The sequence below is a fragment of the Glycine max genome, chromosome 6 (genome assembly GCF_000004515.6).
Source record: "Glycine max cultivar Williams 82 chromosome 6, Glycine_max_v4.0, whole genome shotgun sequence".
Taxonomy (NCBI): Eukaryota; Viridiplantae; Streptophyta; class Magnoliopsida; order Fabales; family Fabaceae; genus Glycine; species Glycine max.
In genome coordinates, this window is record NC_038242.2 from 23,420,733 (window position 1) to 23,446,594 (window position 25,862).

Below are 25,862 nucleotides of genomic sequence, written 5' to 3' on the forward strand. Positions count from 1 at the left end.
ATCATCAAAACATAGCCTTCTCAAAGTAAAGTTCCATTCCCACCCATTATCTTTGAGGCTTCCCATCTGTTGGATGAAATTCTGCTGCTGTAAGGAAATTGAATACAACCTGGGGAATTTTTCTGCCAGAGACATTTCCCCACATACCCACTTATCCTCCCAAAATTTAGTTTGTTCCCCACAGCCCACCTTCCACCTCATACCACTATTAATAATCTGCCCCTGAGGGGAGTGAATGAGGGTCTTCTTCAAGTCTCTCCACCAAACTGATTCTAAACCTGGTCTATCTGCTGCCAACATGCCCTGCCATCCGCCATACTTAGACTGCACCACTCTAGCCCAAAGTTCTCCTTTGTTTTGCATCAGACCCCACCTCCATTTACCAAGCAATGCTATATTGAAATTGGTGATATCCTTGATGTCCAGACCTCCATGTTCTTTAGGTGATGTCACCGTGTCCCACCTAATCCATGCGATCTTATTTTGATCAAGCCCTCCTCCCCAAAGAAACCTTCGCTGCAGTCTCACCAGTTTGTCCACCACTAATTTAGGTGCCCTGAAAAAAGAGAAGAAATATAAAGGAATGGATGTTAGCACAGATTTGAATAAAGTCACTCTCCCCCCCATGGAAATGTGTTTTTGTTGCCACTTCGCTAGCTTTCTCTCACATGTGCGTATAATGGGATCCCACATCCGACCTCTCCTTGGATTTGCCCCTAATGGTATACCCAGGTAGACTAAGGGGAACGTCATCAATCCGCAATGTAAAAAAGTGGCTGCATGTTGCTTCCATTGCTGTGATTGACCGAAGGCACCAACACTACTCTTTGCAAAATTTATTTTTAAACCTGAAGCAAGTTCAAAAGATCTAAGGATTGTTTTAACTGGCATTAGATTCTCCGTAACCGCCTCCCCAAAAAATATTGTATCATCAGCATACTGTAGGATGCTAATAGTCACATTGTTTGTACCAACTTGGAAGCCCTTGTAGATATTCTCTTCCTCAGCCCTCCTGATCAGCCCATTGAGACCTTCAGCCACGACATTGAACAAGAAAGGTGCCAATGGATCACCTTGTCTAAGACCCCTTTTGGGGAGAAATTCCTCCGTAGGGCTTCCGTTCACCAAAATTGAGATAGATGCTGACTTCAAACAGCCCTCAATCCATTGAACCCACTTAGAGCAAAAACCTGTTTTTTCCAACATATATAATACAAAATCCCAAGAGACCGAGTCGTATGCCTTCTCGAAATCTACTTTAAATACAAGGCATGACTTGTTGCTTCTTTTTGCATCTTCAATCACTTCATTTGCAATAAGAGCATTGTGTAGTAGATGCCTTCCTTCAATGAAGGCAGATTGTGTCTCATGTATGATGAGATGCATCACCCTCTTCATTCTGTTGGCCAGCACTTTTGATACTATCTTATAAATGCATCCTATTAAGGATATTGGCCTGTAGTCATTCAAAAACTGTGGATCTGCCACCTTGGGAATCAAAGTTATGAAGGACGCATTACACCCCTTAGGAATGACTCCATTAACATAAAACTCATCAAGAAAACGCAGGATTTCAGGCTTCATAAGCTGCCAAAACTGTTTTATAAACTTAAAATTCAGACCATCCGGGCCTGGAGACTTGTCACTCCCACATTCCCAAACAGCGGTTTTTACTTCTTCCCAAACATTCTCACAAAGGCTACAAGTGTCTCTCTCCTAATGGCAAATTTTTTTTTTTTTTTTGCACAGCAAAAATCAAATATTATATATGAACTTCAGTACTAGGTGTACTGAAAATATAGATATGAATACAAGGCATAAAAAGCCTAAACCCCACGAGGGAGAATCGATAGATAGGACGAAATACAAAGCCAACCCAACCCCTTTAGGAAAAAGCCTCCTTCAGATTAGTTGACCAGAAATTAAAGTGCAATTGGAAACCCTTCTCCACACACTTAAGCCAGGACCAGGTGTGGAATAAAGCCTCATCCATGACCATTTCTGGATTGAAAGGCTGATTATTGAAAATCATGCCATTTCTGTGGTGCCAAATGGACAATGACAGAGCTATCCAGAGAAATTCCCATCTCTTGACTATGCTGCTTGGTCTATTCCATTGAGAGAATTGAAGAAAATGATTGTTTGGGTCAGTGGAGAGAGGACCCACTCTATTAACCCATCTCATAGGCTCCCACCAGAGACTCCTAGTCTTGGAACAGTTGAAAAAAAGATGATTGACAGATTCTTCATCAAGGTCACATAAAGGACAGCTATAAGAATGCAGAGTCACTTGCCTCCTTCTGAGATTATCCCTAGTAGGGAGCCTGTTCTTGAATAATCTCCATGAAAAAGCACTAGCTCTAGGGGGAATTTTCAGGCTCCACATGAGCTTAAGAACCCTGTCCTCATTAGCATTATCATGAGCCTCCTGCAGCATTTTATAAGCAGACTTTGTGGAATATAGGTCATTAGGATCAGGCTTCCAGCAAAGGAAATCCCTGCTGGAATGATTGATGTTGCCTGACTCAATGTCAGCTAGGAAGTCAGCTACCATGTCAATTTCATAGTCAAAAAAGTTCCTTCTCCATGTTAGCTTCCATTCCCATCTCTCTTCCACAAAATTCCCCATAGAATTGATTGAAGAGGTCTGCTGATTGCTTATTAAAAAAAGAGTAGGATATTTTGTTTGAAGATTATAATTATCCCCCAGCCATTTGTCCTTCCAGAAACTGATTTTGGTGCCACAACCCACTCTCCACTTGAGGTTATCAACAAAACAGTTGTTGTGCTGCTGCTGGAAGATAGCCTTTAAGTCTTGCCACCATTGAGAGTGGAATTTACTCTTACCACCAGAGATCATCTCTTTCCACCCACCATATTTGGAGATTAAAATTCTAGCCTAGGGCTGGTTCTGGTTATTGGCCAGCTCCCACCCCCATTTGCCAAGTAAAGCCTCATTAAAGATGGATAAATCTTTGATCCCAAGGCCCCCTTTGTTCTTGGGGAGACAAACTGAACCCCATTTTACCCGAGAAATCTTGCTGGCCTCTTGCTGACCTCCCCACAGAAATTTTCTCTGGATGGAGACAATCTTGTGCACCACTTTTTTGGGAATCTTGAAAAATGAAAGAAGATAGATAGGTAAGGCAGCTAAAACTGAGTTAATGAGAGTGATTCTGCCCCCCATATATAGGCTTCTTTGCTTCCACTTTGCAAGTTTATCTTCAAACTTCCTTATAATAGGCTGCCACACACTCCAGCTCTTCGAGGACACCCCTAGAGGAATTCCGAGATAAGAAAAAGGAAAATCCATGTGACTGCAGTTAAGGAATTGAGCTGCAGCCCTGCACCAACTTCCAGATTTGCCCAGACAGCCAAGCTGGCTTTTAGAATAATTAATCTTGAGGCCAGAAACGTTTTCAAAGCATCTCAGAATGCATTTTAAAGATCTAACATTTTGCTGAGTGGGATCTCCAAAAAACAGGGTATCATCAGCATATTGGAGGATGTTCACTTCATCTTTTAAAATTCCAACTCTATAGCTGCTGAATAGATTCTTGGACACAGCTGATCTCATCAAACCTGCGAGGCCTTCCGCTACAATATTGAAGAGAAGGGGTGTAAGGGGATCACCTTGCCTTAGACCTCTCTTAGGAGCAAATTCCTTGGAAGGACTTCCATTAATTAAAATGGATATGGTTGCTGTAGACAGACAACCATTAATCCATTTCCTCCACCTATCACAAAAGCCCATCCTCATGAGCATGTAGTCGAGAAAGCCCCATGAAACCGAGTCATACGCCTTTTCAAAATCCGCTTTGAAAACCAAGCAAGGTTTATTTCTAGCCTTAGCCTCAGCTATAACCTCATTAGCAATCAAGACACCATGCAGAATGTGTCTTCCTCTCATGAAAGTTGTCTGTCTATCATCTATAAGGTGAGGAAGAACAAGGGCCAGCCTCTCGGCCAGAACTTTAGCCACGATTTTATAGACGCACCCTATGAGGGAGATGGGTCTATAATCATTAAAAGATTGAGGATCATTAATCTTTGGGATGAGGGCTATGAATGAAGCATTAGTTCCTTTGGGGAAGTAACCATTGATGTAGAATTCATCCATAAACCTGATGAAGTCAGGTTTCAGGATCTCCCAAAAATGCTTAATGAAGTTGAAATTTAGCCCATCCGAACCAGGGCTTTTGTTCCCCCCACAGTCCCAAACTGCTGATTTGATCTCCACTTCAGAAAATCTAGTCACAAGGCTTTCTTTATCTCTTGAATCAAGAGTAGAGAACTAGACACCATCAAGGGTTGGTCTTCTAGGAGCTTCCTCTGAAAATCTGTCCTTGAAATAAAGGATAGCTGCATTTTTAACAGTGCAGGGTTCGTGAACCCACACACCATCTATGAAGATACCTTGGATGGCATTTTTTCTCCTTCTATGGTTGATCAATCTGTGAAAATAAGTAGAGTTGATGTCCCCTTCTTTTAACCACTTTACTCTAGCCTTTTGTCTTAGCATAGATTCATAAGCATAAGCTGCATCCCACAATTGACCTTGAAGGGATTTCTTAAGAATCAATTCCTCCTGAGATGGAGCTCTATCAATTAGGCCAGTCTCCAAATCATTCAGCTCCTTTTTAATATTCTGGACTTTTCTAGCATTAGCTTCCCCATTTGTCAAACTCCAGCTCTTAATACTCTGCTTAAGGTGTTTTATTTTGTGATTCAGGACAAAGCCTCCCCAACCAGGAGGGTGGTAATTGCCCCATTTCTGCTCCACTAGCTGCTGGAACCCCTTGTCCTTCAACCACCAATCCATAACCTTAAAAGATTTTGGCCCCAATCAATGTTCTTTGACTTCAAGAGAATAGGGCAGTGATCAGAAAAATCCCTATCAAGCACAAACTGAGTTGAATCTGGCCATTGCAGAAACCACTCATCAGATAAGAGGAACCTGTCCAATCTGCTCATGGCACTGCCATTGGGTCTGAACCAAGTGAATTTCCTTCCAATGGATCTAACCTCCTCTAATGCCATCTCTGAAATCCAAGAATTGAATTCAGAAATGCTGGGGTCAGGACCCACAAACTGAGCTGCACTCACTCTCTCATCTTGGTGTCTTATAGAGTTGAAATCACCTACTACACACCATAGACCTTCTTGAGAGGATGTCTTCAGCTGCAGAATTTCATCCCATTGCTGTCTCTTCCTATGGATGTCACACGGAGCATACACATTGATAATGGAGACCCTCTTATTGTCTTTGATCCACATTCCTTCCAACAAAATAAATCCTGCCCCCACTACCTTTCTATCAACTGAAAAAGAATCATTATTCCAGATGCAGAGGAGGCCACCGGCAGCATTAATTGAAGGGGCACATTCCGAAGCAACATTACAGTCAGCCCATAAATACTAACAAGTCCTCCTATCAATGGCTTCCATTTTTGTTTCTTGGATACATAGAATATCAAGATTGTTGGTCAAGGTCAGTTTTCTGATAGCTGACCACTTGACTCCACTACCCAGCCCTCTAGAATTAAAGGATAGAATATTCATGAGTCAATCTTATCCTTTCCCATCACAGCTGTTACCTCTGCTGTATGTTCACTAGCAACCTTAGCAGTCTTCATGTTTACAGAACTGTGTTTATGCTCTTCAAAAGAAAGGCCCAAATTATATGTTTCCAAAGATGTTATCTTCAATGAGCTTAAATATCCTTTCAATGATCCTTTTCCACCTTTATCTAACTGTCACTTCTTCTAAGAGTGATTTTCTACCTACTGCTCATATTCCTCTTGTCTTACCTTCCCATAATGAACTCACTCATTCTTCTCAACATGCCAAAACTAATTTTACTTCTGTAAGTGCTGATCCCTCTAGATCCCTTAATACTGAATTCCCTAATTCTCAAAATGTCACATCACTTCTCCTCTTTCAAATGCTGAACCAAATTTTGTTACTAATGAACACTCTAACACAGTTTTTGACTAACAAAAATCCAAGTGCATTGTCTGGTACCTCTTCTTCTCAGTCTCACACTGTCAGTTCTCCTTATAATCCTGTTCTTCCCTCTCAAAATGTCCATCCTGTGCAAACCAGATCCAAGTCTGGAATTCATCAATCTAGGCTGCATCCTTCACTGTTTTTGGCACATTGTGAACCTAAGACTGTTGAAGAGGCTCTTGCTGACCCTCAATGATTTGCTGCTATGAAACAAGAGTATGAGGCTCATCTTAACAATAAAACATGGGATCTTGTTCCTCTTCCCAAATACAGACAAATTGTGGGTTGTAAGTGGGTCTTCAGAATTAAGGAGAATGTTGATAGGACTGTTAACAGGTTCAAGGCTAGGTTAGTGGCTAAAGGATTTCATCAGATTGCTGGTTGTGACTTTAATGAAACCTTTTCTCCTGTAATAAAACCTATTACAATCAGGTTGGTTATCACTCTTGCTCTCACTAATAAATGGGATTTGTTCCAGTTAGATGCCAACAATGTCTTTTTAAATGGCCATCTTGAAGAGACTATCTACATGCAGCAGCCACAAGGCTTCGAAAGTTCAAATAGAACCTTGGTTTGCAAGCTACAAAAGGCTTTTTATGGCCTTAAACAGGCCCCAAGACAGTGGTTTGATAGGCTCAAAGGAACTCTTTTACAGCTTCGGTTTGTGGCCAGCAAGTGAGATCCTTCGTTGTTTGTTTATAAAAACAAAGGACATATTATCTACATTCTTGTTTATGTAGATGATATTATTATCACTGGTACCTCCAATGTTGTAATTCAGCAACTCACCACTAAGCTGCATTCCAATTTTTCTCTTAAACAATTTGGTAAACTTGACTATTTTCTTGGTATTGAAATTAAATCAGTGGCTGATGGGACTATTCTACTGACTCAAAGCAAATATATCAGAGATTTGCTTCAAAAACCCAAAATGGCAAAAGCACAGCCTATTTCTTCCCCTATGACTGCTAATTTCAAGTTAAACAAAGCTGGCTCCGATTTATTCAATGATCCATCTCTCTATAGGTCTGTTGTTGGTGCTCTTCAATACACAACCATTACAAGTCCTGAGTTAAGCTATGCTGTGAACAAGGTCTGTCAGTTCATGGCTAATCCTATGGACCCTCACTGAACAGCTGTTAAACGCATTCTAAGGTACCTTAAAGGCTCTATTCATCATGGTTTGCATTTCAAGGCTGCTCCTTCCTCTCAGCCTTTTACTATCAAAGCCCTCTATGATGCTGATTGGGCCTCGGATCCAGATGATAGAAGGTCTACCTCTGGTGCAGTGATTTATTTTGGTCCTAATTTGGTCTCATGGTGGTCCAAGAAACAACAAATTGTGGCTAGATCTTCCACTGAAGCTGAATACAGGAGCTTGGCTCAAGCCACGACTGAAGTTACATGGATTCAAACTCTTTTAACAGAATTATCTGTTCCGTTTTAGACCCCAGAGATTTACTGTGACAACCAAAGTGCAGTGGCTATCAGTCAAAATCCAATCCTTCATTCCCGGGTCGATATCAAAGAGTATTAGTGTATTAAGTAAGTTTTACTTTGTGATTCAGTTAGGGTAGCTGTTAGAACAGTTATGATTCAATTAGGACAGTTGTGGTTTGTTATTTCTATTAGTTTGTTAGAAGCTGTTAATTCTGTTAGAGCAATAACTAACTTTGGTTAGTTAACTGCCTTAGTTAGGTTATGTGTAATCGTATTTGTTCTCTCTATAAATAGAGAAACGGAATCAGTTTGTAACCATCCTTTCAATTCTGAATCAACAATAATATCTTCCAGCTTTCTTCTTTTCTCTCTCAAACTCTGAGAGAAATACAACAGCCATGAAGATGAAGAATATAATGAAAGTGTAACCCTCCTAAGTATTCAAGAGAACTTGGAAAAATATAAATAAACACTCTTATGTTAAAAAGCTAAATATGATATTGTAAGTATACCAAATGTTAAAATGCCACTAGAACCAGAGAAGAAAACAGAAAAAAGGTACAATTGGACAATTCAATAACAAAATTAGCAAGAGGTGTTGAGGTTCATTGTTCAAACAACAAGTTGCAATACTCACCTTTGACAGACCAAGAGGTGTTGAGGTTCCCCATATGGCCCCAGTTGACTCTTCAAGCCTTTGCTCATTTGAAACTTTCGGAAGTCCACGTGTCATCGCAAGCCCCTCATCATCTTTCCTAGAACTCAAATTTGTAATTTCCTTTCCTTGTTCAACATTAGAAAGGTCCATCACCCTTGAATTTAGTACCGCCACTAAACGATCAAATTCAACTCTACATGAAGGGATTGAAGATTTTTAGATAAGGTACATCAATAAATAACAAAAAAAATAGTTTTCTTCACTAAGGGTATGCTTGGAAAGGAAAGGAAGGGAGGGTAAACTTTTCATTTCTTAAGTAAATATTCTTCTATTAGAAAATAAAAACAAAAATTAATGAGACTGTCATGTAACCTCCCAAATGCACTCATTCCTATTTATAAAAATTTTATAATACGCTATAGTCTCTACTCAATTTAGAAATAAAACTTAACCCTCCTCGTCCTCTTTCCAACCCCTCCATCCCAACACACCCTAAATAAGATAGTACATGAACAGTTTTATCTAACAGCATGAGCATACTAACTAAAGCTAGGATGGAAGTAAGCGAAGTCATCCCTTGATCCTACTCCATGGTCTAATTCATTAACTCAATCAGATGAGAATAATTGTTTGATTGTTAAATGAGCCAAGCCAAAGCTTTCACAACATTAACTCATGAGTCAGCTTAAAGGCAAGTAATTATACAGCTCAATGGGTATGTTTGCATGTGTATATAACAATAATGTTTTAATTCAATATAATTTTTTTGTATATATTACCTTTGAAATAAATATATATAAAATATTTTTAATAACAAATTTGAACCTAACTTGTTGGAGACATGTTTGCTAATATCATACCAATGCATGGATGCAATATCTAAATGAGACATGATTTGGTTCTCCAAGACATTCCCACATCCATTGTAAGGAGAACAATAAATTTATTAATGAAAAAAAATTATGACAATAAAAACTTTTCACTTCAACAGCAAAACAAAAAATACTGTTATTGCTGTGCAAGGATGTTGACAATAAAGCTCCAAGATATGGGGGTGAATGATTTGATCTACAACAAGAATAACTTTCACAGTAAAATTAAGAAATGAGTCATTCAAGCAAGGGAGGGGGAAAAATTAATAAATTCAGGTCTGCGGTAGATAAAGGATAGGGTATAAGGTGCCAACAAGTTGGGATGTTATACTTTATCCTGATGCTATGCATGCCTTTTTCAAAAAAAATAAAAAAAGCAAGGGAGGAAAAACTTATAAAAATTTAAACTAATGTACCTAGAGAATTTCTTCCCTTGAACCAGCTGCTCAATATCAGAAAGCCCATTTTTATCAGATTTTTCTACTTTTTCATCTTGTTTGGACAGAACCAAGTCTGAACTGCTTTTCAGTTTACCACTGATGTCATCAGCACTAGCCATTTCAGATGATTTGGATGCCAAAAGCTACAAAAGAATAACCATAGTCAACAATGTGGAGGTGAGGAAAAGGAATAAAATTCTAGATGGATCAGTAAAGCTCCTAAAAATTAGAAGCTGTTAGACCAGTGTCTGAGTTACCCAAACAGACCCTTCAGGTTTATTATAGGAGGAAGTGCAAAAGAGGAAATAAATAGTTGTATAGGACAGTAATTAGGAGAAGCATATAAATAAGCCCTTGAGGTAGGAATAGGGGCAGATTCTGATTTTGCATTTGTCGACTGGAGTTCCAGTGTGAAAGGAGAATTGCTCCTTTGGGGTACCAATGGGTACTTGGTTTCTTCTTCCCTTATTTGATACTACAAGATTCATTCTTTCCCTTTTTTCTCTCTCTCTCTATCACTCTATATGTTTTTGCTTGATTAGATTAGAGATCCAACCCATTCTGAAAAGGGGTGGGTCCTAAAAATTTGGGCTGACCTGCCAGATTTCTAATCCGAAATGGAGAATCACGTGGGATCACTAGAGAAGATGACTAGTGAACGCAGTTCACTGGTTCCAATTTTGGCATCAAAAGTCCAAGAACCCTTCTTGGCAAGACTTCTCCACGGCTCTTCAGCGAAGATTTGGCAGGGATAGTCACAGTACAGTGAACGAAAGATTAGCAGCATTGCTACAAACTGCAAGTGTGGAAGAATATATTCAAGAATACGAATTACTGATGGCGCAGACAAAATCAATGCCAGAAAATCAAATGCTGAGGTATTTCTTGGCCAGGCATGTCTGCCTGCATGATCCCAAGGATTTAATTCATGCCATGGAAGTAGCGCGGGACATTGAGGAAGCAATGACAGAGACATGCAGTTATGGGGGATCTTTGAATCGAAGCAACATCAATTTTCAGTATCAAGGAGGAGGCAGAATCGTGTACAGAGTAAGGATGGACAGTGGTGGCAGTAGTGCTCCAACCACTAATGGATGGGGCCAAACAGGACCATGAGGAGGTAAGACCATAGCTACAACAGCCAAAACAGGGGAAGGTTCGAACTTGTGGTCAAGAAATAGAGGGACAAGAAATCTTCCTTATACAGAATATTTAAGAAGGGATTCCAGGAAATGCTACAAGTGCAGTTTGGCCTTTGGCCCTGGTCACCAGTGCCCAGAGAAGAACCTAAGAGTCGTAATCTTAGGCGAGGATGAGCAAATTGAATATATTGGGCTAATAGAAAAAATTGAACAAGTGGAAGCTGTTGAGGAAGAAGGTAATGAAGAGCAAGAGGTAGGGTGTCAATGGATGGATCTATCCCTATGTTCTGCCGAGGGGTTGACTCAACCTCAAACCATGAAACTCCAGGGCATAGTTCAAGGTCAAAAGGTGCTAATCCTGATTGATAGTGGAGCCAGCCACAATTTCATTTCGGGAAAATTGGTCCAGAAACTGGGATTGAAGGTGGAACCAACCGAACCATACTAGGTAAGACTTGGAGATGGCAACAAGAAACCAACCCAAGGATGTTGCAAAGGGGTAAAGGTGAGCATAGGAGACTATGAGCTGCCTGAAGAATTTTGTTTGACCTGGGAGAAGTGGATGTGATATTGGGGATAGCTTGGCTAGTTATGTTAGGAGAGGTAAAGGTAAATTGGAGAACCCTGAATATGAAGTTTGCGCATCAAGGCCAGGATATAAGAATAAAAGGGGATCCCAACTTGGAAAAATCCATAATATCTGTCAAGAAACTGTTGAAACTAACGGAAAGCGCACACTCACAAAGTCAGGAACTCAAAGTCAGCAGCTCTTGGTCCAGTGGCAGGGCAAGTTGAGTGATGAGGCTACATGGGAAGGAAGATGCAGAGATGATCAGCAACCAATTCCCAGATTTCAACCTTGGGGACAAGGTTGTTTCTGGGGAGGAGATATTGTTAGACCAGTGTCTGAGTTTCCCAAACAGACCCTGCAGGTTTATTATAGAAGGAAGGGCAAAAGGGGAAATAAATAGATGTATAGGACAGTAATTAGGAGAAGCATATAAATAAGCCCTTGAGGTAGAAATAGAGGGCAGATTTTGATTATGTATTTGTCTACTGGAGTTCCAATGTGAAAGGAGAATTGCTCCTTTGGGGTACCTGCGGGTTCTTGGTTTCTTCTTCCCTTAATTGATAATACAAGATTCATTCTTTCCCTTTTCTTTTCTCTCTCTCTCTGTCACTCCATATGTTTTTGCTTGATTAGATTAGAGATCCAACCCATTCTGAAAAGGGGTGGATCCTAACAGAAGCAGTATTTTTTTCTAATTTCGTGTGAAGCAAAAAATTCCTTACATGTATATCACTTCTGCACGAATCACCTTCATGACGGTCAGCAGTTTGCCATTTATCTACGGTCAGCAAAAGCGTTGATCAGAAAGTTGAGTGAATCACAATATTCCAGATTAATCAGAAAATTTTATTATCAACAAAACAGCTAAGGATAATGGGGAGCAGAATAAACTCGACCATTAAAACGACTCACACAGAAGATAGAACATAATAAAGACATGATGCAGATAATATACTTGGGAAATTGAAGAATTAGAAGGTTCAGGGGAACTAGAGAATAATATCTTTCAAGATATTAAATCTAGAAAGTTACTTCATCACAAAAGAAGTCAGTAATGAATGTTACAAATTCCATGCCATAAAATCATTATTTCCATTTTAGCACCAAGATTTTGCTGTCATATATACCAAAATTATTAGCTCAATATGTCAATATGATTGTCATTATGCTTGCCCCATCTTTTTTTTATTTGGAAGGCAGGAAATATATATATTTATTATTAATCAGTAAGACAGCAGCACCAGAGGTACTGCTGTCATTATGCTTGCCCCATCTATTAACCACTAATATGCCAAATGTGAGCCTTCTATGACCACATATATCAGGTACAGACAGTAGTGAAGTTAATGCACCTACATGGCAGACTAAACATGAGTAATGAGAAATAGGTATGCTTAACAAAGTGTATCTTACTGCATTTTCAGTTATTGAGGAGATTTATGGATGGGTCCTTTACTTCAATCAACTAAAAGCAATAGCACCTAAAAAACATCTGATTTACATGTCTTCATTCTTAAAAGCATTCCTTAAACCAGAAATAGTTCTATATCCAGACTCTAAAGTATTTACATATTTTTGCTATCTATGACTAAAAACTGAAATATATGATTTGATATGTTTTAATTACAACAGTTTAGTATGGGATTATTTTCCTTATTACTCATTATTTAGTTTCCTTTTTTTTTAATCAGCAAAAATCATATTGTATTATATATTAATCAGTACAAGTTGTACTTGGAGTTTACACATTGGCCAGTTTGAGTAGGACTATGGTGTCCTAATACATAGTATATAACATGAATTAAGAGACCATAATTCTGACATTATACTTATCCCACAGCTACCCCCACTTGTAGAATTATCCCACCCTAATCACATAAATGCCTCTTTCATGTTGCTGGACCAGTGGTGAAATGGCATGTCAAAACCTTTAACCAGATTTTTTAGCCAAGTCCAGCATAGAAAGATAGCATCCTCCAACAGCTTACTATCATTAAAACTTTCCTCTTCAAAAATGATCTTATTTCAATGCTGCCAAATACTCCAAGTCAAGGAGATCCACCAGCATTTCCATTTTTGAAAACTTCTGCCATTTTCTTTCCCAACCACATGCTGGAGAAAGTGCATTCTCGGGTTCTGCGGAAATGGTGCTGAAGTGTTTGTCCGCAATGTTGATTCCCACCAAAGCGGCATAATTTTGCTGCAACTAAAGAAGAGATGTGCTGCATCCTCTTTATATTTGCAGAATGGACATGTGGGATCATTTATTTCCACATTTCTCCTGCGCATGTTGATTTTAGTTGGTAATTTGTCCCTTATTAGTCTCCACGTGAAGAAAGAGACTTTACTAGGGACCTTGACCTTCCACAACTCAGTAAAATCACCATCCTGATTTTCATTAGTTTGGTCTGACATAAGCATCTTGTACCCATTCCCGGTGGTGTATACACCCGATGCATCTTCCTTCCAGATCCACTTGTCTTCTTGATCCGAGTGAATGTTGATGCCATCTAACTCTTCTAGGAACCTCACAGCCAAATCCATCTCGCCATCAAAGAGTTCTCGTCTCCATTTGAAGTCCCATTCCCATCCAGCATCTGTGAACTTGCCCATCTTCTGTATGACATGATTTTGCTGTTTAGATATGGAGAAAAGTGAAGGGTATTTCCGCTTAAGTGGTACTCTATCCTCCTTCCATCCATCCTCCCAGAATTTAGCCTTTGCTCCACACCCCACTTTCCATTTTATCCCTTTATCTAAGCAGTTGCCATCTATGCTGGCAAAAGCTATGCTATTTATATCCTTCCACCACACTGATACTCTACTACCCCTTCTTTCCCCTTCCAAATTCTACCAATCACCATATTTTGAAATCAATATTCTAGCCCACAATTCTCCTTGATTATGGAAAAGGTTCCACTTCCACTTTCCGAGGAGTTTGCATAATTAAACTTCCTAAGGTCCCTGATTCCAATTCCTTCTTTCTCCTTTGGTAGACACACCAACTCCCACTTTACCCACACTATCTTCTTCTGCTCCATACCTCCACCCCACAGGAACCGCCTCTGTATCCAACCCAGAAATAATTGAAACAGCATGAGATGTTATTAATCAATAATTAATTGATCTTATCACCAATACTGATTCTTTTTTCCATATTATAAATAGCATAAGGTGTGGTCTACATACACACAACATTACACAGTAACACATTGTTATATGGTATCAGAGCTTAGGTTATTCTCGACAGAGGAATAACAAAAGTCATTCTCCGTCGAGGACCTACTGTCCCCGGTGGACCTTTCTCTGTCCTTCTAAGATTATGTTCCTTCTCTTCACAAACGTGCATGCAATACCACACACCTTTGCTGCTGTTTGGCAGCTGTCTCGGCATCATTTTGCCAACGACCATTGTTGCCTCTCCCTTCATGGCTACCGAGATTCCTTCGGACTCCGCTTCCACAACAACGTTCACCTACGTCCCTCGCACAAAATAATATATTTTGTGTGCAACTTTCTTTGTGGGTGAACAGTACTCGCACCCAGTGTTGGGCCTGTTTGGCAGCCAATGTGTCGTTCTCTTGTTGGTCCACATCAGCAACCTTTTAAGAAACACCATGAGTTGGCTTTTGGGGTTAAGTTAGGCCCAAACCCATATTCTAAGAAAAACCATCAATCTCACCATATAAATTCTCATAATCATGAATACAAAGACATGTTAAAGGCAAGTAGGTAAATTGGTTGGCAATGAGACTTGTTTAATGCTAAGCATATTGGTCCACTTCCACATCAAAAGGAAAGGGACCATGTCTTCATTGAAAGAAATTTGCATCTCATTCACAAATGCAATACCAAAACATTCCTAGATGAGTACCACAAGAAGGGGAAAATCACAAACATGGAACCTCACAATATACATTTGCTGCAAATCATCGGCATACAGTTCTTTAGTTTGTTGTCACACCTTGCTAGGTGAATTGTAGGATCTGAATATTTGCTTTGAACTTTGAAGAACAGCAAATGGTTTGTTTTAATCAGTGTGACATTTAACCAAGAGGCATGCATAGCTCAATATCCAAGGCCCAAGTAGAATAGTTTGTTCCACCTTGCTTGCTGGTGAAAACAGATAAGGCAATATTTATCATGAATATAGGAGGATCAATTTTGGGATCCTCCATTTTAAGAGTAGTGTCTGTCTTTGGGTGAGTCTCTATTTCAGCCAGTGTTATCAAATTGCGGTTAAGATTCGTAGAAATTACAGCTTCCAGGAATTGTAACATATAAGCAACAAATCTTGAGCAAATCAAATCTGTCATTTAATTTGACGTACAAACAGTCATATTTTAATTTATTTCTAATCACTATACCATGAATGCCCAGGCTCACAACATTGATTATTCATCTATTCAAGATAGACTATTAGTAAAGAAACATAAACCATATATTCAAAGTGGCCTATTATAAATGTGCAATACATATATTGTCACAAAGCAAATGAGAATTTGCTTATACGGATAACACTTAACAGAAACAAATCATTCCAGAATTTAACCAAGCAACAGAAAAATCATAAACAACAAAACAGAATAGAGCATTATACGCAAGAAATAAAAAACAACAGAGGAAACACACAAAGGAATATCTTGTCAAAAACCAAACGTGAATTTGTTTATATGGATAACAGAAACAAATTGATAGCAATACTACAGCAGCAGCCAGGCCCAAAAGGATCACTACACGACCTGGGTATCTGGATGACTATGCTTAGTGCCTGAGGAAGTTAGTTGCAACCATTCTAGAAGAATATTTGTTAGGATTCTCTTATAGAATATTTGTTAGCAATGAATGAAAAGACAAGGAAGAAATTAACTCAATTAGGCATAGCAAGGAGGTTACCTTGTCCTCGAATACAAGGCTAAAGCCCTCTGCTCCTAACACAAATCATTCAAGAATTTAAACTAAGCAACAGAAAAATCATAAACAACAAAACAGGGTAAAAGCATTAAACGCGAAAAATCGAAGGAAAAAAAAAGAATGTGACCTTGATCTTCGGCGGCAGAGGTAGGGCAAGGGAGAAGAGAGGGAGGAGGCGCGGCAGCGGTGGCGGAGAAGAAAGAGGGGAGAATACGAGTGGCTCCGCCGGCGATGAGGCGATAGGCAGGATCCACGAGCTTCGAAATCCAACGGCGGCGGGTGGCCTCCGGCGGACGCGAGTAAGGGCTAGGAAGCGGCTTTCTCGGCGGCGGTTTTCGGAGTTTGCCTCCGGCGCCTCTCTCCGAGGGCGCCGACGCGGTGATTTGATCGGTGGCCATGAGAGTGGCCGACTGGGCAACGGCGGAAAAGTGAAAAAAAAAAACGAAATGACGAGGTGAAGGCGAATACTATAAGACGCAAGTCCAATCCCAAACACTGCGCTCTCTCACAGTCTGACTCGGGTACAGTACGAGTAGCGGCGGATCTATATATAAAGGGTGTTGCTAGGTGCACCCAGCGTTATTGCTGGTGCACCCAGCATCACTTGAAAATGCCAGAAATATCCCTTCAATGTTTTGTTATGCGGATCAAGTTGATCCGTAAAAGATCCATGGATCAACTTGATCTGCAAAAGTCTCCTGCGGATCAAGTTAATCCATGTAAAACACGCGGACCAAACGCGGATCAAGTTGATCCGTGAGTCTTACACGGATTAACTTGATCCACAAGTATTCCACGGATCAACTTGAACTGCAGGAGACTGATTTTTTTAAAAAAGTTTAACTTTATTGAAACTTAATTTTAAATGACATTTGTAATATTAGTTTAACATTTCTAATTTACTTACTTCCATTCATAATATGTCGATGAATTTGGAATGAATTTGGTATAAATTTCGGATCAAGTAATTTAAACTTAATTGACAAAATAACACTAATATTATAAATTAATATTATTAATCAAAATAACTTAAAATATACAAAATGTTAAGTCAAATACATCGTCAAAAACTAATGATATCTAAAGTGTGAATAAACTATTGTTGATCCGTGCGCCGCCTACGTCGAGACCTCACATACACATTGCAGTCTTTTGTGACACCCCTAGTAATCCTGAGGCATGTTTGGATGACCTCTTCATGTGTGGATGTGTCTGGCGCATTTAGATGCTGCTCCAACGCCTCCGCGATCGCATGGCAAGCCTCCTGTTAAATAGAAAACAAACGAATTATACAAATTAGTATTAAAATAATTGAAGTAAATTACATACATCTAACCAAATAGTAACACTTACCACTGCATGTCTGGGCTCGTCCACATCAGGATCCGCACGTGTTGATGCCGGTGCTGCCTCATGAGGGTTATGATTGGGCTGCGTCGCATATGCATCTCGAGAAGGATCCGTCTGTGGCGCAGTCATGAATGGATGTGATATGACGAAGAACTAGTCTATGTAGTCAGGCAGACACTGACCTGGCACAACACACAGATCACCTACTGCCACCAAATGGTCTGAGTAGTGCGTCCATGTCATCATATGACACCCACAAATGGACAAGGTGTGCAGGAATACACTGGACGTAGCCGAACTGGCGCATAACCCTCTTCGGTTTGTATCTGACAACAACAGGCCCCTAGCGGAGCTGTCCCAAGAAGCACGAAATCGGATGAAAGTCTTGCACAGGTCGGTGCTCCGCATATGGCATCCAGTAGACATCTAGGATCCTCAAATGATCCAGGCGCTGCCTGTACGTCGTTGTAGATACCTTCTTCACAATCCTCTTTGTCGCAATCCACCGACATGCACGTGGTGACACCTAGTCATAGTCTGGATCAGCATTGCACTCCGCAACTGACGGAAAGTGCTCATATATCCAACACTACAGGGTTTACACGAAAATCATACATGTTAATTAAATATACACTCATTAAAACATTGTTATAATTAAATTATGAAATACATGTTAATTACTTGCAACAAGGTGATGTAACTAGAAAGCTGTCGAGTGGTGCTGAGACTGGCATCATTAAGCTGATCGTACATATGGATGCGGCCAGCAGCTCCCCATGCATACCGCCCAGCAAGAGTGAGGTCACGCAGGGACTATAAGTGTGCGACATGAACATGGGTTGCACTCTTATTAGCAAAAAGAGTGCAACCTAAAAGATGTAGAAGATAAGCGCGAGCGGCAGCTGTCCAGTGTTGTATCTGACATCTGCGTTGGTATACGTCTCGCAGCCACTGCAGGCGTACGTATGGTCCACCACATTGGCCTATCTCGGCCATGGCCACCTCTGTTGAGACCATCAGTAACTCAACCAACAGCAGCACCGCCTCGTCGGTGCGTAGAGGTTGGAAGTCATGGAATGCGCCAACGATAGGCAGATGGAGAAGAGACACGACGTCGTCCAACGTGATCGAAACCTCTCCCACAGGAAGATGAAAACTAGAAGTCTCCCGGTGCCACCTCTCAAAAAAGGAGGATATAAGTCCTCGATCGCCGGTGTCTATTGAACACGCGATCAAAGGACTTAATCCTGTCCCAGCAACCATGTCCTCAATTGCAGGAATAGGCCTGCCCAAGTTATGCACCTTCCTCCCATGGGAGGATAACTTCAACTCAGGACGTTCCTGAATTGAAGTACAAAGGAACACACAATTTGTTCAAATAATGTCAATCAGTAACCAAAAACTCAATAAAAAAGAATACTTATCAGACTTGAATATTATAAATACCTGTCCAGACCATACACTGGCCGCAACATGGTCAGCATACTCTGTAAGCACTGATGGGTTCCTGGGTCCACCAGGAAATCCCTCAGGCTCATTTGCAGCATCTTGTGCACCAATATTCTGTGTGTTTGTCTCTGGACCGATGTCTTGTGCATCTGCATCTACCATGGGCTTATCCCCAGCTACAGCAGCCTCTGCCTCTAGTATCGTAGGCGAGTTCGCAGGCGAGTCCGTGGGTACTGCAGGCACAACATCGTCAACAATGACAAGTACTCGTCGCCTGCGTGCTGATGCGGTCGGCCTTCAGCGTTGGGGAGCACCGTCAGAATCATCACCATCCCCTCTCCCCAGACTTCTAGCCATAATCCTACCTAACACATGGCCTAATCCTCTAGTCTTAATCATGATCTGCAAATGTCTACCACAAATTCCATCAATAAAACACACAAATTCCAATCAATCCTTTTATGTGTGTATGGTTTTCGAAATTTCATTTGGTTTGGTTTCGAGAAATTTGGTGTTTTGTGTTTGGGTTTATTGCAGTTATGTTGGAACTTCTTTAGATGCTTAATGTTTGTTCAATAAATAGCACTAGCAATGTTATAAGCTTGAGAATTAGCAAAAGGGTTGTGATTAATTAGGAAAAGCTTTTGCTTGGGAGAAAGAAGGACAACCTTGTAAGATGCCTCAGGCTATAGTGAACTTCATAGTGCAAAGTCTTGGTAATTTACTCATTCAAGAAGGAATGTTCCTATATAGGGTGGAAGACAAAGTGTTGCAACTGCAAACTGAATTGAGGATGATGAGGTCTTACTTGCAAGTTGCAGATAGAAAGCAAGATGGTAATGAAAGCCTAAGGAATTGGATTTCAGAAATCAGAGAAGCTGCTTATGATTATGATGATGTCGTTGAGTCATATGCCCTTAGAGGAGCTTCAAGAAGAAAGTTGACTAGTGTTTTGAGCCTCATCAAAAGGTATGCTTTAAACATCAACAAATTCATAGAAACCCATAAGGTGGGATCTCATGTTGATAATGTCATAGCTAGGATTTCTAGCCTCACAAGGAGTTTGGAAACTTATGGCATAAGGCCTGAGGAAGGAGAAGCCTTAAATTCTATGCATGGGAAGCAAAGATCTTTGAGCTCCTACTCACATGTTATTGAAGAGGACATAATTGGTGTTCAAGATGATGTTAGGATTTTGGAGTTATGTTTGGTTGACCCCAACAAAGGCTATAGAGTAGTAGCCATTTGTGAAATGGGGGGTTTGGGGAAAACAACATTGGCAAAAAAGGATACAAGAAACAAAATATGAGCTCTCCACTACTCTAAGCCAACTAAATTAAATTTAACTTATGATATTTTCCTGAGCTTCTCACATGTACCTATATATATGTTTATGTTATCTCTAACTTGATTGCCCTCATATTAATAAGTATGGAGTATCAAAACCAAAGGGCCAAGGAGGGCAGATTCTGTGAGAAATTCTAATTTGTTTTCAGCATCCTTTTGGGATTCTAATCAGTGACTAAATTTGAGGGCTTCAAACACATAAGTAGGATATAAATAGTTTGTGTTCAAAGTAAAGCTACAAACCAAAAAACCACAAAACCAAATTTCAAAACAGGATATAAATAGTTACAATTGCATATTTAGTACCATACAGGATATAAATAAAGTAAAAAACCACTAAAACCTTCAAAATATGAATGCACACCAACCACAATATCTTAAACAACCATTATAAAACATCATACTCCAGGCTAAAAGCTTCAAAATTAACCCTAAACTCTTATTAAAAACCATTTTTCATTAATTAAAACATAATTCAAAATTTTTTAAAATTTAAAACAAGCCTGAGGATCAAGTTAATCCGTGTGAGGCCTGCGGAACTTGATCCGCAGGCTTCACATGGATCAACTTGATCCGCAGGAAACTACGCGGCCAAAAACGTATGCGGATCTACTTTTGCCTACTGTGGATCATCTACCTCTATGAAGAACGGAAGAATGAAGCTCATGGAAGAAGAAGAGACACTCGCAGGAAGAAGAAATGGCTCGCGGGAGAGCACCAGTAGCCTCGTGAGGGAAAAGAAGAACTAGCAACAGCTCGCGTGGAAGAAGGGAGAAGAACAATGCTCACGGAAAAAGGTGCTCGCAAAAGAAGGTGCTCGCCGAAGAAGGAAGCGGAATGGTTGGGTGCACAAGTTTTTTTAAAATATAAGAAGGGAATTTTCGAATTTTCGCTTTAAGTGCTAGGTGCACCAGCAAAAATGCTAGGTGCACCTAGCAACACCCATATATAAACTGTAGTGTTGAAGACCACTCAACGAGTGTCATTTGTGGTCTACCTCTATCTCAAATATTATAAAATTAAGGAGTATAAAATTGGGCTTGATTGATTTTGTTTTGGTTTCTTATTTTTTAATGATTATTTTTTAAAGAATTGTTTTTGAGAATGAAATTAAAAGAAAATATGATTATTGGTTATGTAATAAAAAGAATAATAATTAAACCGGTTGAAATAATTGTTACAAGTATGGCCACATCCAATGTAATATATGATTTCTATACATTGTTATTTTTCCTACACCTTCTTGACATAATATTGATAAATTGTCATTAATGGAGGCTATTGTTAAGCTTGGCAACTCGGCAGGGTTAGGTTTGGCCTCCTTCAACTCTAACCCTAATCCTGACTCCCTATATCAACCTCAGGTGCCTCGATCCTTGTTATAAGCAAAAATTACATACTCATTCTACATCTTGGTGAATGTTGAGTTTTCCCACCCCCACTCTTGTTCCATAATTAAAAATAACATGTGAGATTGTAATTTATATAAAATTACATATATTAATTTTTTTTGTGAAATATAAAGACTAAAATGTAGTCCTAGTTAAATAAAGTTTTGAAAAATAATTACTTATTTAATAATATACTTCACTTGCGAGTTAAGATCACTTTGCATTTCATCCTAAAGCAAGAATATGAAAGGACACATTATAAACAAATAGGGGCTAACTATGAGTTCAAGTTAAGAGCAGAGAAGAAAAACAAAGCATAAAACGAAATAGGCAACAACACTATAGTTGCAACCATCATTACAAGGAAGAGGTAGAAAGAAGCATGCACATGGTTCAACTTTGACTTGGAACTTCCCTTCATAATAGAGTCATTCCATGATGCAGATATGGAAGCATGTTTTGAAGTGACAAAAAAAAACAAGAAGGGGGTGTTGAATTGAAGTTTTTGCAATCCTTTAGTTTTCTTTTAAAACAAAAAGATTTCTAATGATGGTTCAAAATGAAAATAGTTATGAACTCAAAATAGAAATTCAAGTTGCTTAGAATGGAAATGTAATTGTTCTGGAAAAAAATAGTTTTTTCAAAGATTAAAGCTTTTGTTTCATAGATGGGTGTCTAATTGAAACCTCTTGATTAAAACAAGTTTCGTTATGTTGTTAAGGAGTAAAACAATTGATTTAGTGTTCTTAATTAAAATCATATTTCAAATCTATGCAAAAGAAAAACAAAGGAGATAAGGAAAAGGAGTGCATAGATATTTTATATTGGTTCAACCCCAGCATTAGGCTACGTCTAGTCCTCAACCTTCAAGATGAGATTTCACTAACACAACCAGTTCACAGCTGAACCAATAACTACTGGGATTTCACTAACACAACCAGTTCACAACATTAGGCTACATCTAGTCCTCAATTCCCCACTGGACTTCAAACATAGCCTCTACTAGACCAGCTATACCATTGGATTTCACTCTTACAGACACTTCTGGGATTTACAGAAAAAATAGGTATGTGATGCAATTGCACATAGAACAAATATTCTCTTCACAAGAGGGATTCCACTCAAGAATATGGTTTCACACTTCTAACTAATATTATTACAAGTTATTGAGCACAATATAAAAGTGGGTCACTTCCACAAAGAGGGTTGAAGCTAGAACACAAATTTCTCACACAGAGAATTTGTTCGAGATGTTGTAGGAATGGAATGCTTCAATGTAATTCTTCATGGCCTTTGAAAAAGCCTTGTAAAGCTCTTAAGCAGACTGTTGGAGTGGGTGTTCGTCCACACTCTGGGATACTACTTGTTTGTGTGGATGCCAAATCTATCGGCAAGTGCACCAGGTCGTCAAGTAAATAATTAAAACGGTGTGAACCGAGTATCGAACTCAGGGAACTTGTTCATTTGGTAAATGTTCGTTCAATAAGCAGGCATTTGCAAACAGAAATCATGATTGTGAATGAGAGTAAAAGTATGTTCTATTCTAATTACAAAGCAATAAATGTGAGCAAGTAAGTGTGAAAACAGATATCTAAAGGCGTTGGGTCCTCTTGCTGAGCAAATTGATGCAATTAAGGATGTTTCTCTAATTAAAGATGTTTTTGTGTTCTATGTTGAAGGCTCAAGTACTAAACACCGATGTCTCATGAGTTTAGCCTAATTCTAATTAAACTTCATTTGCATATGTCTCTTGTTGAACTTAGCTTAATTGAACAGCTTTATGATCACATCATAATAAAAACTAAATTACCGCACTCCGTGTCCAGACATACGGTAACCTAATCCTGCTCTATCATGTTTTAAGGAGACAATACATTTTTCAATGCTAAATCCCCTAACAGTACACACATATGGGTGATCATGCCACAAGCATGCAATAATAAAGTACTGATAGAAACAATGAACACATAAAAACAACCTTAATTAGGTAAGGAAAAAGTTTACATTAATTACTCAGCAAGAATCCCTAACTAATGATTTAGTCTTCCATAGCAAGGAAGCTCCTTTAACAATGAAGAAGAGGAATTAAGAGAAATTGCTTGCTTACAAAGGAGTGGGGATGTCTCCTCCACCTCTAGGAATCTCACAATCACTCAAAAACTCACAAATCTTCCTAAAAGATCAAAACTTGGCTTCTTTGCTCTGTTCTTTGCCTCTGTGTATTTCACTCTTCAAGCTCTTACGGCTATTTAGCACTCTCTCTTCTCTTTTCTGCTATTCCTGGCTTAAAAAAGGCTCACTGACCTCGATGTCACGCTTATCGCGAGTAAGTGAATTTTCACTCAGCGCCAAACTCGCGCTAAGCTTGGAAGGTGACAAACGACTCGTTGAGCGAGCTCATGATGCATTAAGCGCGTGTCTACGTGACAGATTCCCTTCCAGATTCCTCCTATCCACTAAACGCATTGATGCCTCGCTTAGCGGATGACACTCGCTAAACGCATTGAGCTCGCTTTGCGAGACATCAACTTTAGCACTTCTTCAAAATAACTCATTTTTTCTTGAAATTGAAGAGAAATTGACATTAATTCTATACACAAGGCTTCTACTGAGCACAGATAAAAGCAAAGCAAAATTATTTACAATCCTACAAAAAGAACCATAAATTGGGGGAAAATATATACATTTTGTAAAAGTTTTCTATACAAAATCTAGTCGTATAAGATGACTAACAGTGGGCTTCACACAACTGAAACACTTTTGGAGCAAGCAGCTTTGCTTTCCAACTGTCATTATGTGACAGCTGGCCAACTCATTCGGAGGACTTACTTTGAGGAACCTTTTTGAGGTTCTCATTCTATGGAACCTTTCTGAAAGGCATTTTGAAGAATCATCAGAATAGTCATTCTGATGTTTGTTGAAAACTAAGTTCATGTTATATTGAATTCTCTTGATGAAGTGCAGATTGAAATTTTCATTCTGATGTAGTGCAACTTCATTTCTTCTTAACACCTTTTCACATCATCATGCAGTTTGAAGTTTGAATACTTCAAAAAGACTTTTGTAAAAGTTTGTTGTTGGTGTGTTAGTGTTTTGTCCATGGTTAAGACTAAGTTTATTTCTTCAATCCTTCAATTTGATGCTTCTCATGGATAGCTTTATCTTTCAAAGTTGTGCATCTTCTAATTGAGCCAGTTCTTCCTTTCTAAAGTGCCCACATTGATTAGGGCAAAGTGAAGAATTGTTTAGACTTCAGTCTTGTGATTTTGTTTAAGTGATGCATTCTGAGTCTTTCTGAACTATCCTAATGTTCAGAATCTCAAAGTCTTGGTCTTCATCATTCTGATGTTGACTCTGTATATCTTTATTTTGAGCCATGATGTTTTTGGTATAGCCATTGATGAATCTTCTATGTAAGGGCTTGTTGTTAAGTATTTTCCCAAGAATTAAGTACTCAAAAGGAAGCAAACTTCATCATTCTAATGGGCATCATTCTGAGTACCTCAGAATGAAAGAACATTTTGGCTTCTCAAAGTAATAAACACTGAAACACTTAAGCATAATGTTAGTCATCACTAAATTTCATCATTATTTCAATTTGCATTGCTAATGGTTTGTCATAATTAAAACCAAGGATGCGGATTCAATAATCTCCCATTTTTTTAATGATGATAAACTCTTAGGAGCAAATTCAAAGGGTGTTAGTACCTTTATGAGCTTTTTAGTTTTTAGCTCCCCTTGGGGAGTATGCACAGTTCTATTTCATTTTAATTTAAAGGGAGATTGCCCCTCAATTCATGCATTATAAGTCATATTGATTAATTCACATCATAATGTAGAGAAGGAAACATATGAACGTTTAGTCAAAATATTGATCTAAAACAAATAAGTTTTATTGATAAAATAGGATCATCATAAAATACATCAAAATAGATATACATAAGTCTAACATGATCCTACAAAAACTAATCCTCCATCCTACTTAAACTCTCCTAACACTTTTCCCCCTTTGTCATCAATCAAAAAACAAAAGCGAGGTCCAAAGAGGAAAATCATTCATGCTTGCTAGGAGATGAATTTTTGAAGATGAGGAAGGCATAGTTTTAGCTCTTGGAAGTGATGGTGGTTCATGCTGCATAGCTACTACTTCAAGGATCAAGGAAGGTCTTACCTTGATTGAGATTCATTCCTCAATTTTGAGGATTCTCTCAAAGAAATCATTTATTGTCTTATGAAGTTGGTTAATGTTGGTAAACAATAGCTTTTGGTCAGCAAAATT

At 39.1% G+C, this 25,862-nt stretch overlaps 2 protein-coding genes across 3 annotated transcripts in view; both read right to left on the reverse strand.

Moving 5' to 3' along the window:
• Positions 1–16,577, reverse strand: part of LOC100789027 (nuclear pore complex protein NUP1) — a 41,857-nt gene extending 25,280 nt beyond the window's left edge. Inside the window, exons 1-5 of one of the 2 annotated variants that reach the window (XM_006582019.4) lie at positions 16,174–16,303; positions 16,029–16,057; positions 11,855–11,910; positions 9,396–9,562; positions 8,087–8,300 (exon numbers count right to left, since the gene is read on the reverse strand). In XM_006582019.4, the coding sequence (XP_006582082.1) occupies positions 8,087–8,300; positions 9,396–9,538 (357 nt within the window). In that variant the 5' untranslated portion in view covers positions 9,539–9,562; positions 11,855–11,910; positions 16,029–16,057; positions 16,174–16,303. Of the gene's footprint in view, positions 1–8,086; positions 8,301–9,395; positions 9,563–11,854; positions 11,911–16,028; positions 16,058–16,173 lie in introns of both variants that reach the window. The other variant, XM_003525853.5, reaches the window with a different exon arrangement.
• Positions 16,578–17,922: 1,345 nt separating this feature from the next.
• LOC106799039 (protein MAIN-LIKE 1-like) lies at positions 17,923–19,202 on the reverse strand. The gene is made up of 5 exons (XM_014776991.1): positions 19,160–19,202; positions 18,843–19,078; positions 18,360–18,737; positions 18,078–18,209; positions 17,923–17,985 (listed from the first exon to the last, which is right to left on the reverse strand). Exons 1-5 carry the CDS (start codon positions 19,200–19,202, stop codon positions 17,923–17,925), a joined length of 852 nt encoding a protein of 283 aa, XP_014632477.1.
• Between the last annotated feature and the right edge of the window lie 6,660 nt (positions 19,203–25,862).

Excerpts from the sequence above, each read along its gene's own strand:
- LOC106799039 (XM_014776991.1), bottom strand. The coding sequence starts at position 19,202 with ATGGCTAGAAGTCTGGGGAGAGGGGATGGTGATGATTCTGACG. Across the intron at positions 19,079-19,159 it reads GGATGGTGATGATTCTGACG|TACCCACGGACTCGCCTGCG; the intron begins GTGCTCCCCAAC and ends TTGTGCCTGCAG. Across the intron at positions 17,986-18,077 it reads GTTACATCACCTTGTTGCAA|TGTTGGATATATGAGCACTT; the intron begins GTAATTAACATG and ends TAAACCCTGTAG.